Source organism: Myotis myotis, unplaced genomic scaffold (genome assembly GCF_014108235.1).
Source record: "Myotis myotis isolate mMyoMyo1 unplaced genomic scaffold, mMyoMyo1.p scaffold_m19_p_10, whole genome shotgun sequence".
Taxonomy (NCBI): Eukaryota; Metazoa; Chordata; class Mammalia; order Chiroptera; family Vespertilionidae; genus Myotis; species Myotis myotis.
The window spans coordinates 41131314-41147129 of record NW_023416314.1 but is presented as its reverse complement, the minus strand read 5'-3'; the positions used below and the strand labels follow the sequence as shown (position 1 = coordinate 41147129).

The 15816-nt window shown below is 36.5% G+C and overlaps 1 protein-coding gene across 10 annotated transcripts in view; it reads left to right on the top strand.

Moving 5' to 3' along the window:
* NUP98 (nucleoporin 98 and 96 precursor) overlaps positions 1–15816 on the top strand; it is a 102031-nt gene that overhangs the window by 48396 nt on the left and 37819 nt on the right. For 9 of the 10 annotated variants that reach the window (XM_036325150.1, XM_036325149.1, XM_036325148.1 and 6 more), the window contains 4 exons: positions 2745–2878; positions 8628–8815; positions 13094–13210; positions 14913–15208. In XM_036325150.1, the coding sequence (XP_036181043.1) occupies positions 2745–2878; positions 8628–8815; positions 13094–13210; positions 14913–15208 (735 nt within the window). The remainder of the gene's footprint in view (positions 1–2744; positions 2879–8627; positions 8816–13093; positions 13211–14912; positions 15209–15816) is intronic. The other variant, XM_036325147.1, reaches the window with a different exon arrangement.

The window sequence follows — 15816 nt, the reverse complement described above, 5'->3', positions numbered from 1 at the left end:
TAATCCTGTCTTTTAAAATGTTCTTTTTCCAATTACAGTTTACATTCATTATTATTTTGTATTAGTTTCCTGTGTATAGCATAGTGGTTAGACAATTATATTTTTTTACAAAGTATTCCTTGACCCCAATCCCCTGATAATCTAGTAACTTCCTGGCATCATACATAGTTATTCAATATTATAGACTATATTCCCTATGCTGTATTTTATATTCCTATGACTGTTTTGTAAACTACCTTATGTATTTCTCAATCCTTTGACCTTTTTCACCCAGACCCCTAACCTCTCTCCCCTTTGGCAACTATCAGTCTGTTCTCTGTATCCCATCTTTTTTTAAAGGCAATTAAAAAATGTCTACCCAAAATTTTAATATTAGAGTTGCATATGTTAATGTTACTGCCCATTTAAAAGTAGTTGTCTTGACTTCTAGAATTCACATCTCTGCATCATAAAATCTGAGTTGGAAGGTGCTTTAGAGTTTATGTGAGTGTCTACCCTTATTGTGGGGGAGTCGCCTACTTACCTTAAAAACCTCAGTTAAGGTGCCTTTCTTACAGGTCAGTTTAGCCCATTGTTTTGGTCAGATTGTTTAGGAACCAAAACCTGCCTTCAATAGTATTTCTACCCAGCGGTGTGCTTTTATTTCCTCCTATAGCTAAGCAAAATCAGTCTGCTGCAGTTTCTCTGCAGAACTTCATTGTCTTCCAGATAAAATATTATCAGTTTACTAGAGGCCATTGCATGAAATTCGTGCACGGGGCTCGGCCCCCTCAAGCAGCTGCAGCCACCTCTGCCTCCGCCCCCACCTCTGCTTCCGCCCCTGCAGCGCTGGCTTGGTCTGGAAGGTCTTCTGGAAAGACGACTGGTCTAATTAGCATATTATGCTTTTATTATTATAGATTCTTTTCTCAGAAGACTTTTTAAACTTTATCCCTTTAATCATTTGGTCATGATGTAGTTTTTTGATATGTTTTCAAATGATTATGATCAGAATTGAATATAACACCAAGAGCATAGCTTAACTAGTGCTTATGCTTCCTTATTCTCTTATTTTTGCTAATGTGGCGGCTCTTCTGTATTTTTAATTAATACAGTTAACAGAAATTTTCATACTTAAACATAAAAATAAAAACATTCTCTCACATTTTTCTAATCATGTATAAATTTGTTAAAGGAAGTTTTTATTATTTTGAGTAAAATGATGGGATCAGCTGGTGCAAGTCAACTTTTTCTAATGGGTGATTGGCTCTGAAGTAACAAACTAACCAGTGAATATTACAGTCCTTAAAAAATATTAAAGCTTTCTTTTGTCTCCTTGAATAGTCCACAGAATAACACTAAGCTGAGACTGTGGCACTGTGCACCAAAATATACTTTTCTACATTTTTTTCTTACCTGTAGTCTTAAAATGGGTTTAAGAACTTTCTGAATACAGATGGTGTACTATTATGTTCTTTAAATTGACATCTCCTTTGGGTTTCACAATCCTGAGCAAATTTGCACTCTTTAAATACCAACCTATAGTGCTTTAGTATTTAATGAATACATTTGATTCTAAGATAGCTTAATTTGATTAAATTTGTCATAAATTTAGTTTTAACTATCTGTTCTGGGTTTCTTGTTATTGCTACTGCTGTTGTGTGTTTTCTCCCTATTGTATTAAAAATTTCAGCATGTTTTGTTTATGACACTTCTTTAATGTGTATTGTCTTATTACATTTTAACTTTGGCCTTATTTTTAACACTTACAAAGGAGAAAAATATTTATACTTTTTTATCAGTCTTTTTGGAAATATTTATGTTGCAAAGCGATTTCTTCATCAAAGTAAAATGCAGACAGTATGGGACTTTTTGTATTTTGTTTTTTTACTGTGTTCAATTGTAGATCATTGTTCCTTGTCTGTTCCCTAAATTTTCTGTAAGTGATGACATGTTTGTTCTTACACTTTGAAAGAAAATTAGATTAATTGGGTGATCTTTTTTCCTTTCAATTTTTACTTCAAGTAATATGAATATTAAATGTAAATAATAAACCTGTAAGGACACCTTAATAGCCATTTTATTTTTTGTTTGCTACCTCCTCCTTTTATATTCTTAGTATACATAATATTTTTAATTCTGGAATTTTTACTTATTAAATTAAATCAAAGATACTTATTTTATAACTATTAACTTAATGTTGGACATAGATTGTTTCCAAGTCTTGGCTATTATATAATGTTCAGTGAACATTTGCATTTTCCTTTATTTTGTTTCTTGGTTAATTAAATCCTTGTGTTAAATTTCCATGTTTTAAATTATTAGGATGGAAAATGTAAAAATAGTACTTGCTATATATACTGTCATACTGTTTCTTTTAGACAGACTAAACCAATTTGTAACATTTTTAATGTCAAAGGCTAACTTTTTATATAACTGTGCCAGTGATAGATAATGAGGTAGGTATAAAAATATTTCAAGGTTGTTCTAAGTTACATTTCTTTGATTATTAGTAGCAATGAGCACCTATGAAAAGTTTTATATATGTTGTTTTTTATAAAATGCCGCTTTATATTTTTGACCCATTCGTTTATTTGATGGTTGGTTTCTTCACAGTTTGCTCCTCTACTCACCACCAATAATATCATTGAGTGAGTCTGAACATTTTGAAGACCAACTCTTAAAGAAGAGTTTTGAGTTCTCTTGCTAAAAATGCCCTGGATCTTTGGACTGACATCTTGCTTTTTCTTTTCTTTTGTAAAAAGCGTTGACAGATCCAAATGCCTCTGCTGCCCAGCAGGCTGTTCTCCAACAGCACATCAACAGTCTAACATACTCACCTTTTGGAGACTCTCCTCTCTTCAGGAATCCCATGTCAGACCCTAAGAAGAAAGAAGAGGTAAATTTAAGGGTGTTTCTGTAGAATTTATTCTCCGAAAGGATAAACTAAATATGCAGAATGTCATTTCTTATGTATAAAGCCTGTGCAAAGGTAGATGCAATTAATTTTTAAGGCACATTTATTTACACTTTTTACTAGGCCAAGGGATAAATTATTTTTGCTGCAAGACAGTAAAATGAGCGCTGGAATGGAAGTAAGGGTTGTGATGTTTTAACAGCCCTGAAGTAAGGCAAATATTTTATAGTTGAGCAAACTAAGGCTCGGCTCCCAGAGGTTAATTTTTCTAAAATCATAATGCTCATAGTGGCAAATCAAAATCTTTTCTCCTGATTTCTACATAGCTTTGTCTTAATCTTTTTTTTTTTTAATTTATTGCATAAAGTATTACAAAGGGTATTACATATGTGTCCATTTTATCCCCCCGCCCTAGACAGTCCCCTAGCCTCCCCTATCCCCCAGTGTCTTATGTCCATTGGTTATGCTTCTATGCATGCATACAAGTCCTTTAGTTGATCTCTTACCCCCCTACCTCCTGCCCCGCAACCCTCCCCGGCCTTCCTGCTGCAGTTTGACAATCTGTTTGAGGCAGCTCTGCCTCTGTATCTATTATTGTTCAAAAGTTTATAATGGTCTCTATTATCCATGAATGAGTGAGATCATGTGGTATTTTTCCTTCATTGACTGGCTTATTTCACTTAGCATAATGCTCTCCAGGTCCATCCATGACGTTGCAAATGGTAAGAGTTCCTTCCTTTTTAGAGCAGCATAGTATTCCATCGTGTAGATGTACCACAGTTTTCTAATCCATTCATCTACTGATGGGCTGTCTTAATCTTTTGTGCTCTAGTAGCAAAGACATTATATTTTGCTCACTGGTGTGTGATTAAAAGCATAGTCTTTTGCACTGGACGGGTTTCTCAGTGGTTAGAACCGAAGGGTCGTGGGTGTGATTCCTGGTCAAAGTCGTGCTGGAGGCAACCAATCAATGTGTCTCTGTCTCCCTCCCTCCCTCCCGTTCCCCCACTCTTCCCTTCTCTTTCTTCTCCCACTCTCTAGAAATCAACGGAAAAAATATCCTCGAGTGAGGATTAAAAAAAACAAAATTATTTCTCATCTATAAAATGGGTCTGTTTTTTTATTGGTGTTTTTTATTGAATTTATTGGGGTCATAATTGTTTAATAAAATTTATATAGGTTTTGGGTGTACAGTTCTGTAATACAGAATCAGTTTATTGCAGCGGTTCTCAACCTGTGGGTCGCGACCCCTTTGGGGGTCAAACAACCCTTTCACAGGGGTAGCCTAAGACCATTGGAAAACACATATATAATTACAGATTGTTTTTGTGATTAATCACTATGCTTTAATTATGTTCAATTTATAACAATTAAAATTCATCCTGCATATCAGATATTTACATTATGATTCATAACAGTAGCAAAATTACAGTTATGAAGTAGCAGCGAAAATAATTTTATGGTTGGGGTTCACCACAACATGAGGAACTGTATTAAAGGGTTGCAGCATTAGGAAGGTTGAGAACCACTGGTTTATTGTATTGTGTGTTCACCACCCAAAGTCAAATCTCCATCACCACTATACTCCCTTTTCCCTCTTCTACCTCACCCCACTCCCCTTATCCTCTGGCAATCACAGTACCATTGCCTGTGTTGATGAGTTGTTATTGTTTCTTACTTAATCGCTTTACCTTGTTCACTCAGCCCCTCAACCCCTTCCCCTCTCACAGCTGTCAGTCTGTTTTCTGTATCTATGAGTCTGTTTCTATTTTATTTGTTTGTTTTGTTCATTAGATTCCACATACATAAGATCATATGGTATTTTTCTTTCTCTGACTGGCTTATTTTATTTAGCATAATACTCTCCAGTTTCATCCATGCTGTCACAAAAGGTGTAAGATTTTTTCTTATTTTACGGCTAAGTAATATTGTATAAATGTGCCACAGCGTTTTTATCCACTCATCTACTGACGGGCAGTTGGGCTGCTTCCAAATCTTGGCTATTGTAAATAGCACTGCAGTGAACATAGGGTGCATAGTCTTTGGTCTGTTTACTACTTAGAGTGTGTGAAACATTGGATATGTCTTTTTGCCTCCCTGAATCTGTTTTCTCATCTATAAAATGGGAATAGTAATACTGTTCAGTGTTGAGAATTTAATAAAATAATGCAAACGTGGTTTATAGTAAGTTGTTCAGTATATAGCAATTATTTAGTCATTCATCCTTCAGCTTGTGCTTGTTCTTAAATTAGCTCTGAAACTAAATATAATGAGAAACAAAATATGAATTTGAAGTGCTTATTAAGGTGCTGTGTAAATGTTAGTTATGATTAGATGAACATTACATGATATTCATGCAGGCATAATTTAGATGTCTATATATATGCTGGTAGTCCCTTTCATTTTGAGGATACAAAATGAAATAAACAAGATCTTATTCTCTCAGAACTTGTTATCTGAGAACTTGTTACAGGAGGATCAGACCTGTGTTTAAATTTACTATAGTTCAGTACAGTAGTATACACTGAGTGGCCAGATTATTATGACCACCTAATGTTTGTAGGCAAATTAGTTATCATTTCACGCTGAAGTTGCTAGAGGACCTGACCATTATAAATAGGGAAGCAGGTTGTTTACCACGACAGTAGAAGTGATTTTTTTCTGAAGATATGGGTAAACAATGCGGTTTAACAGCTTTTGAACATGGGATATATATGTGAGTGGCCAGATTATTATGACCACCCTATCAGTACTTCGTTGGGCCACCTTTTGCCCTCAGTACTGCGGTGATTCTTCTTGGCATTGACTCCACGAGATGTTGAAAGGTGATGCGAGGAATCTGATACCATGCCTGATGAATAACACTGTCCAGTTCTGTGAGATCTGATGGTTGTGGAACCAGCTGCCTGATGGCTCTTTTAACTTCGTCCCACAAATGCTCAATTGGATTGAGATCTGGTGATTGTGGGGGCCACCTAAGCAAGGTAAAGTCTCCCTCATGTTCTTGAGACCACTCCACAATACGAGCACCGTGGCATGGTGCATTGTCTTGTTGGAAGAAGCCATCTCCATTGGGCTACGCCATCAACATGTTAGGATGAACTTGATCGGCAACGATACTTAGGTATGTTGTGCTATTCAGACGTTGTTCCACACGAATTAAAGGGCCCAAATCATGCCAGGTAAATATGCCCCAAACCATAACACTCCCCCCACCAGCTTGATGGGTTGTACTCATGCATGTGGGGTGCATGCTTTCATGCTGTTTCCGCCAAATTCTCACTCTGCCATCTGCGTGATGCAACTGGAAACGTGATTCATCGGACCACATGACTTTTTTCCAATGCTCGACTGTCCAATCCTTGTATTCCTGTGCGAATTGGAGACGTTTTATCTTGGTAACTGCAGAAAGCAAAGGTGTTCGAACAGGCCTTCGGCTTCCATACCCCATACGATGCAGTGTATGGCTAATTTGCTTACAAACGTCAGATGGCCATAATAATCTGGCCACTCAGTGTATATATATCCCACGTTCAAAGTGACCAGATTATTATGTTTTCATTATTTCATTTGGTGTATACTATATATTTCTGTTAAATCGTGTTGTTTACCCATATCCTCAGAAAAAAAATAACTTCTGTTTGTGGTAAACAACCTGCCCTCCTATTTATAATGGTCTAGCCTTCTAGCAACTTCAGCGTGAAATTATAGCTAATTTGCCTACAAATGTCAGGTGGTCATAATAATCTGGCCACTCAGTGTATGTAATAATAGAGCTGATGAATATCAGCTGATGAATGGAAAAACAAAATGTTGTATAACTATCCAGTGGAATATCATTCAGTCATAAAAAGAAATAAAGTACTGATACTGTAAGTACTATAATATGGATGAACCTTGAAAACATACTAGTTGAAAGATGCAATGCAACACACAAGGCCTAATGATTCCATTTATGTAAAATGTCTAGGCAAATCTATAGAGACAGAAAGTAAATTCATGTTTGCTGTGGGATAAGGAGAAGAATTGGGAGGTACAGAGTTTCTTTGTGAAGTGAGGGAAATGTTCTGGAGTTAGGGAGCAGTAATTATTGTACACCTTATAAATATAAAACCACCTAATGGTTTGCGTTAAAGTGGTGACTTCTATGTTGTTACTTTTTATCTTAATAGAAATTAAAATATAACAGAGCATAGATTTTTGAGTGAATTTTGTAAAGCTTTTCAGAAGAGGTAACATTTAACTCTGTATTTGTGTAGAAGTTGGTAGATCTAGGTCAAGACATTCCAAGAAAAGGCACAGAATTGTAAAAGATCACAATGATCCTAGAAGGTACAGTGTTACTGAAGTGTACAGTCTACATTGTGAAGAGAAACGGAAATTGTGATGTGTTTTATATGTTTCCATTATTTCAGTTGGTGTATACTGTATCCAGTGTACACTTTTAAAGAAAACAAACATATAACATCCTGAAGATACTATAGAAACATAATAAAGGTGCCATCAAAATCAATTGTGGAGACTTAAATTTAGTTGTGTGTCTCCTCCACTAACTTGTAATTTCCTCAAAAATCAGGGAAAGTAATTTTATTTTTATTCCCAGTACTTAATGTTTGATTCATGGTATTATCAATGTTTGCTAAATGATGTATAAATGCAAGCTAATACAGTAGGGTCTTGACTTACGAGTGTCCCGACTAACAAGTTTTTTGAGATACCAACTGTCTCTCGGCTGATTTTGTGCATTGAGTTGATAGAGTAATTTGAGTTAACGAGCTCCTTAACGAGCTCGGTCTCCGAACGAATTGAACTCGTAAGTCAAGGCCCCACTGTATCTGTCTGTTTTTTAAGAGTGATTTGGATTGCATAGAAGTTGAACATTAACTCATAGCTGTGTCTGTTTCCTTAAAGCATACGATTTTTAGTTTTATTTAAAAATTCTTTTTTTTTAAATACATTTTCTTAAGATAAATATATTAAATATTACCATCTTTGTTTTGGACTAAACTGCTGGTCCTGGCCAGTGTGGCTCAGTTGGTTGGAGTGTCATTCGTACACCAAAAGGTGTCAGGTTTGATTTCTGGTTAGGGCACATACCCAGATTGTGGGTTCAATTTCCAGTGGTTGGGGAATATGAGAGGCAACCAATTGATGTCTGTCTCAAATCAATAAAAAAAACATATCCTTGGGTGAGGAACTATTGAAATTTAATTTAGGTTGATTTAGGATAGCTACCACTAAAGTAGCCAACATGGGCTATATCATTCCAGCTTACATTTAGATCCAACAAAATTTTAGTCAAGGGAAAGGGCATAATGAAGACAAGCTTCAGTTATGAAAGTACAAACTATTTGTGTAAGTGGTTTTTTAAAGTGACATTATGGTCCCCATGTAAAAGACCATTTGCAAGTGGATAGTTTTCCTTGTTAAATCATACTATAGCTATGTTTTGAGCATTGGTTCTTGTGTATCTTGGAGTACATAAGACTTACCTGGAATTCTTGTTTTCTGGAAGCCAAGACTTCAAGAGGTATCTAGCACGTTAATGGTAGAGATAAGATTTCCATTCTGATCTGATTTTTAAGGCCAAAATCATATATTTGAGTTAACATGTTAAGCGCCCAGTCAGTCACTGGTGACTGACACTATACTTTCCGTCTGGAAGACAAAACAGGCTGGTGTGTAACATGTTAATCTAGAACTTTCTTTTCTTGATGCTTTTGTTTTTCAGAGATTGAAACCAACAAATCCAGCTGCCCAGAAGGCTCTCACTACACCCACTCATTATAAACTGACACCTCGCCCTGCCACCAGAGTCCGACCAAAGGCTTTACAAACAACAGGCACAGCCAAGTCACAGCTCTTTGATGGACTGGATGATGATGAACCATCCTTAGCCAATGGAGCATTCATGCCCAAGTGAGTTTATTTTTGTTAACATAAATTAAGTGTAAAATATAGCGTGGGACAAAAAGGGGTTTACAGTTGTATGTGAAACAGTTATTATTATTTATTAATTGGATTATTATACAGTTATTTTTTATTTGAAAATTATAGAACATTAGAGAATAAAAATGGCCTCACCACTTTTCAAGGATAGCATAGTTAACATTAAAATATTTTAATTGCCCTGGCTGGTTTGGCTCACTGGATAGAGTGTCGGCCTGGGAACTGGGGAGTCCCAGGTTCGATTCCGGTCAGGGGCGTGTGCCTTGGTTGCGGGCGCGTCCCCAGTGGGGGGTGTGCAGGAGGCGGCTGATTGATGCTTCCCTCTCATTGATGTTTCTGACTCTCTATCCCTCTCCCTTCCTCTCTGTAAAAAAATCAATAAAATATATTTTTTTAAAAAAAGAAAAAGAAATAAGTAAAATATTTTAATTAATATGCTCTTAGTTTTATATACACGTTTTTTTGTTTTATTTTTTAGATGTTAGTGCTTACATAATTTTATTTTAAGCAGAAGACACTTTTTTCTTACAATACAAATTAGCCAAACTGATTAAGAATATATATAATTTTGATTCCCACACATAGAGCTATTGAACCAATAGTAAAATAACCACACAGAAAAACATACAGGAAAGTATATAGAAGAGTTGTTGGTAAACATAGAAAATTACATTTAAATTATATATTAGAGCAATTATGCCCTAGAGATTGATGTATGCATGGAAAAACCCTAAAGAAAAATACATACTAAACTCTTAATAGTTAACATATGAAACTGTAACTTCAGGGCATTTTATTTCTGGGTTGTTTATTTTTGAGATTATAGTTAGACACAGACAAAGGCTTTTAAAGCAGCAAGTACTTTTCTAATCAGAAAGAAAAGGGGTTCTTTTTTTTGCTGTGGAGCAAAAGTGGGAATTCATCTCTTGCAGTTCTTTGTCTATGAATGATAAGTTTAAAAATTACCATTCTTTCCTTTCCTTAAAAATAAGGTGGGCTGCTGCTTCCGAAAAGATGGAAAATTCAATTTTTATACATTTCTTAGAATAGCATTAGTTTATTTTAAAGGCAGAGACTGCGTATTATTCATGTTTATGTCCCCAGCACTGCTAAGATGTTTTGATACAAAGTTGTTGAAAAGAGCTTGGATTCACCAGTCCAACCATCTCTCAGGGTACTTTCACCAGTTTCTTTGAGGTTTGCTACACACTTCTGTTCTTTGACTTATGTCTGTTCTCTGTACCTGTCTGACTTGATATTTCTGATGCCAGTCCTCTTCACTTTTGCCTGACACTGTTTTATGTTCTTTGTCTTCTAGTTGTATGTTTTTCACGTGAAACATTTTATCAATCCCTCTTCTCTTTCCTCTTCTGTGACTATGTTCCAGTCCATGGCAGTTACTGTTTTTTAATGATCAAATTGTCCCATCTTTGGTAAGCAGGTGCCCTTTCAGGTTGTCTTCTATTCTTTTCCAAGGACCCTGATAATGTTTGATAACTTACTTTCTGTAGGATTCAGTCAACTGAGCCACACCAGCCAGGGCTTGTTGTGTGTCTTTTTTGTTAATCCTCACCTGAGGATATTTTTTCCATTGATGTTTAGAGAGAATGGAACGGAGAGAAAGAGAAAAACATCGATGTGAGAGGGAGACATTGATGGGTTGCCTTCCCACGCACCCCAACGTGGGTAGGGATTGAACCTGCAGCCCCGATGTGTGCCCTTGACCTGGAATCAAACCCATGACTCCTTTGCGTGGGCCAGTGCTCTAATCACCTGAGCCACACAGGCCAGATTTAATAATCTTCTAAAAATTTTATTTTATGTCACTTGTATTTTTAAAACTGTGTGGCAATAATTGGAGTTCAAGTATGATGATACTGACCTTCAGAAAAGATTTTGTTTTAATGAAAGTTGCTTATTGAAATGAGTCAGTTGAACTTGTGACCAGACTCATGTGCTATTTACTTTTAGTTTTTTAAGAATTGCTTTCAGAGAGACATTGATTTGTTGTTCCACTTATTTATACATTCATTGGTTGACCCTTGTATGTGTCTTCACCAGCAGCCCTGCCATAACAGGATGGCACTTTAACCAACTGAGCTACCTGGCCAGGGCTCTTTTAGTTTTCTTTTAACTATAGAGGTAGATACTTTCCAAGTCCCAACACAAAATGAGTGGCATTCTCTGGTACTTCCACACTTTTGGTAGCTCTGGACTCCAGTTTCTGTCTCCGTAATCCCACAAGTCTTTAAAATGTCCTGTCAGCCTCTTAGCCTTCCCCTTGGAATCAGAAAAGTCCCCAGCAGAAAAACAACCCTAAGTACCGGCCACATCCCTGTGCCACTGTCCCCCAAGTTGGCTGGTTCAGTAATTTTTTTATAACTTGTTGGCTGTCATATACGAGTGGTCTGTTACCTATAGTTGTTTAGTGTTTTTTTGGTGTGTGTTTTTTTTTAAAGGAATGAAGCACATTAGTTAATCCCGTGAGTGTAAGTGAGTGTTAAGATCTCTTCTATTGGTTTTTCTACTTGAAGCTTGTATACTGTGGAGGTTCTTGTCCTTAAGTAAACCTGCTATATACAAACCTGAACTTTTTAGGTATTTGTGATCATTTGCATCTTTGAATCCTTTTTTTTTTTTTTTCAATCCTCACCTGAGGATATTTTTCCTTTGATTTCTTAGAGAGAGTGGGGGAGAGAGGTAAAAATAGAAGTATTGATGTGAAAGAATGAAAGAAACGCATCGATTGGTTGCCTTCTACATGCGCCCTTACCAGGGCCCAGGCTGGGGGGGGGATTCTGCAACCAAGGTACGTGCCCTTGACCAGAATTGAACCCGGGACCCTTCGGTCCACAGGCCAAACTGGCTAGGGCCATTTGCATCTTTGGATATCAGGGTTTTTTGTCATTTTTTAAAAAATATTTTTTTATTGATTTTAGAGAGGGTGGGAGAGGGAGAAAGAGATGGAAACACCAATGATGAGAGAGAATTATGGATTGTCTGCCTCCTGCATCATCCTACTAGGGATCGAGCCCGCAACCCAGGTATGTGTCCTGACAGGAATCGAACGGTGACTTCCTGGTTCACAGGTCAATGTTCAACCACGGAGCCACGCCAGCCGGGCATCATCTTTTTTTTTTTTTTTTTTTTGAGAGAGAGAGAGAGAGAGAGGGAGAGAGGGAGAGAGAGAGTAGCATTGATGAGAGAAACATGGATTGTGTGCCTCCTGCACAGCCCCCACCAGGAATCGAGCCCAGAACCTGGGCATGTGACCTACCTGGGAATCAAACCAGGGACCTCTTAGTGCATGGGTCAATGCTCAACCACTGAGCCACACTGGCCTGACTCTTGTCATCTTATTTTTAAAGTCTTTCTCATGTAGTCAAGAAGTATCTATTTACCTACTTTTTCAGGGCAACATGCTGAGTTCTATAGGAAGAGATAGTCATACATCCTTACTGCCAAAAGAAAAGAAGGAAAATGTTTAAAAAGAGAGAAGACATGTAGAGAAATAATTGAAATATAATACATAGTGTGATGAGTTGGCTAAGTGTTTGGATAAAGTTCTCAGTGGTTCAGAGAATCATGAAAAATATTTTCCAGGAGAATTTTCACTTTATTTTGAATGTGGTCAGGTTTATTCTTCCAGATACCAGAGTGGAATATATTTGGGACCTTATTTTTTCGTCATGTATTTATAGGAAGAATTGGTGAGTTTAATGAACTTGTTAGGTCATCCTATCTAATCAAGTGGGAATTTGCTAATTGACCCTCATGCCATCGCAAAGATGGCAGCACCCACAGCCAATAAGGAGGGGATACGCTAATTGACTGCCCTGCCCTCATAGATGGCCGGCAGGGGAGGGCGGTTGTGGTCGATCAGGCCGACAGGGTAGGGCAGTTCGGGGCAATCAGGCTGGCAGGGGAGTAGTTAGGGGGTGATCAGGCTGGCAGACAGAAGCAGTTAGGGGCAATCAGGCAGGCAGGCGAGCAGTTGGGAGCCAGCAGTCCTGGATTGTGAGAGGGGTTTCCCCTGCGGGGTCCCAGATTGGAGAGGATGCAGGCTGGGCTGAGGGACACCCTCCTCCCTCCCAGTGCATGAATTTCATTCACTGGGCCTCTAGTTTTTAAAATATATAAGAATTGAATATGAGTGCCTTTTTCAACTCCTGTTTTTAAGATACTGTCTGTGAGGGAACTGTGTGCCTGAGGTTTTTATCTTTTTTACCTTTTGGTCTCTCTTTATAGGAAAAGCATTAAGAAGTTGGTTTTGAAAAACCTTAACAATAGCAATCTCTTCTCTCCTGTTAATCATGATTCAGAAGATCTAGCTTCACCATCTGATTATCCAGAAAATGGAGAGAGGTAAACTGAATTCTGGTTTGGGTTGTTTCTGGTAGAGCTCCCTATTCCCTTTTTTTTTTTAAATATATTTTTAAATTAATTTCAGAGAGGAAGGGAGAGGGAGAGAAAGACAGAAACATCAATGATGGGATAGAATCATTGACCGGCTACCTCCTGCATTCTCCCTACTGGGGATCGACCCCACAACCAGGGCATGCACCCTTCGCTGGGAATAGAACCTGGGACCCTTCAGTCTGTAGGTGGATGCTCTATCCACTGACCCAAACTAACCAGGGCCCTATTCCCATTTTGAAAAGATTCTGAGCTTAAAATTTATTCATTCTATGAAAATTTATGAAGCTTGGCGAATGTTGTGTATAAGTATTATAGCAGATGAGCACCAAAAAGTTAAATCATGTTTTTGCTTTTTTAATTCTTTTTTTTTTTTTTTTTTTTTTTTTTTTTTTTTTTTTAATATATTTTATTGATTTTTTACAGAGAGGAAGGGAGAGAGATAGAGAGTTAGAAACATCGATGGGAGAGAAACATCGATCAGCCGCCTCCTGCACATCTCCTACTGGGGATGTGCCCGCAACCCAGGTACATGCCCTTGACCGGAATCGAACCTGGGACCTTTCAGTCCGCAGGCCGATGCTCTATCCACTGAGCCAAACCGGTTTCGGCGTGCTTTTTTAATTCTTTAGACCTTAAAAATTGGAGCTCTTCTGATTCAATCTTGCAAAATTATTTTGATAGCCATGTATATCATTTTGAACAGGGTTAACATACATTTGACATTTACCTCCCCTAAAATAAGGAATATTTTGTTTATGAAAAGTACTGGAACGATAGTTATTGTAACCAAATAAAAGAAAAATAACTTATAGAAATATATAAAATGTATAAAGAAAGAAGTGGAAGTATATGCACTAATCTTTAATAGTTTGATGTATATTCTTACAGTTTAGAAATCTGTTTATAAGTATATTCTTACAGATAAACATTATAGAGGTTATACATGAATGATATATATTGTGATTTTCTACTTCTATTTAATTTATTATAAATGCCATTTTATATTAATATGAATACATCTGCCCCTTCTTTTTTAATAACTATATAATTTAATCAGTTCTCTGTTAGAGTACATTTAGATTATTTGCTATTACTATTTCAGAATGACTCAGTGAAAAATTTATTTATATATATCTTCTGTTTTTTTCTCTTTGGATAAAATTTTAGTTTGAATTCTTTTTACTAAATATTTTCTAATATCTTGATGATTATATTTAAAAATTAAATTCTTTTTTATTTTTTAAAATTTGAAACTCACCACTGGTTATTTGATCCCTATATAATAAAGCACCTTGTTTTTTTAAACTAAAAATTGATGCTCAGAGCCATTTATTCATGAAAATAGATCTGTTAAAAGCACAAAATCTACAGCCAGATTTCCTGGGTTAAAATTCCAACTAGCATTTATAGGTTTGTGACCTTGGGCAAGTTACTTTATTTTCTGTATCTTAGTTGTCTTTTTTATAAACTAGAGAGAATGATAGTAACCTGTGTTACCAGGTGACAGTAAGTATTAAGTGAATTTTTAATATGTGGAATTACCTAGAATAGTGTCAGACACCTAGTAAAGGCTCAGTAAGGGTTAGCTGTTATCATTGTTACTACTACTACAAGGGGTTAAGATACTGTGTTTACTTTCCCTTTTCAGATTCAGTTTCCTGAGCAAACCCGATGAGAATCATCAGCAAGATGGACATGATGATTCTCTTATGTCACGTTTTTATGCTAATCCTATTGCAAAACCCATTCCTCAAACCCCAGAGAGTGCTGGAAATAAACACAATAACAGCAGCAGTGTGGATGACACCATTGTTGCATTGAATATGCGTGCTGCCTTGCGAAATGGGCTGGAAGGAAGCAGTGAAGAGACTTCTTTTCATGAGGAGTCACTGCAGGATGACCGGGAAGAAATAGAAAATAGTACTTACAATATGCATCCAGCAGGTCAGGTTCATTTTGGTACATGACTAATGTCTTACCAGTCATTTGAAATTTCTTGTGGTTTGTCACAGATTTTCAATAGAATGAAAGTCATCTATCTAAACTCTTAAAAATGTTTTTTATTGCATTTTATAAAAGTTAACATTTAAAACTTTCCACTTATGCTTTGGTCAATTTATATATTCACATACTTTTGTAACTTTGAAGTAGTTAAATTCATGTCATTTTAATTATCCTGGTATAGTTTAAAGATCCAAAATTTTATAGCCAGGGAGACTATCCTCATACTTTTCCTTAGCTTTATAAATTTGCATAGTTTACTTAATAGTTTTTTAAATTAAAATGATAGTGATAATTATTTCTTATCATATACGGTGTTTGAGATCAGAATTAGATTTAAGTATATAGACCATAATGTCTAACATGTGTAAGCATTCAAATGATAGCTGTTGCTATGGTGGTTAATCATCACCTCAGTTCTTTGCTTGCTTCCCTCCTCTGGTCCTCTATAATGAACTAATTAACTTTTTTCCAACTAATTGATGAAACAACTAATATAAACTATAAGATTAGAATGTCTTGATTGAATACTTAGAGCTTGCCTCATCTGT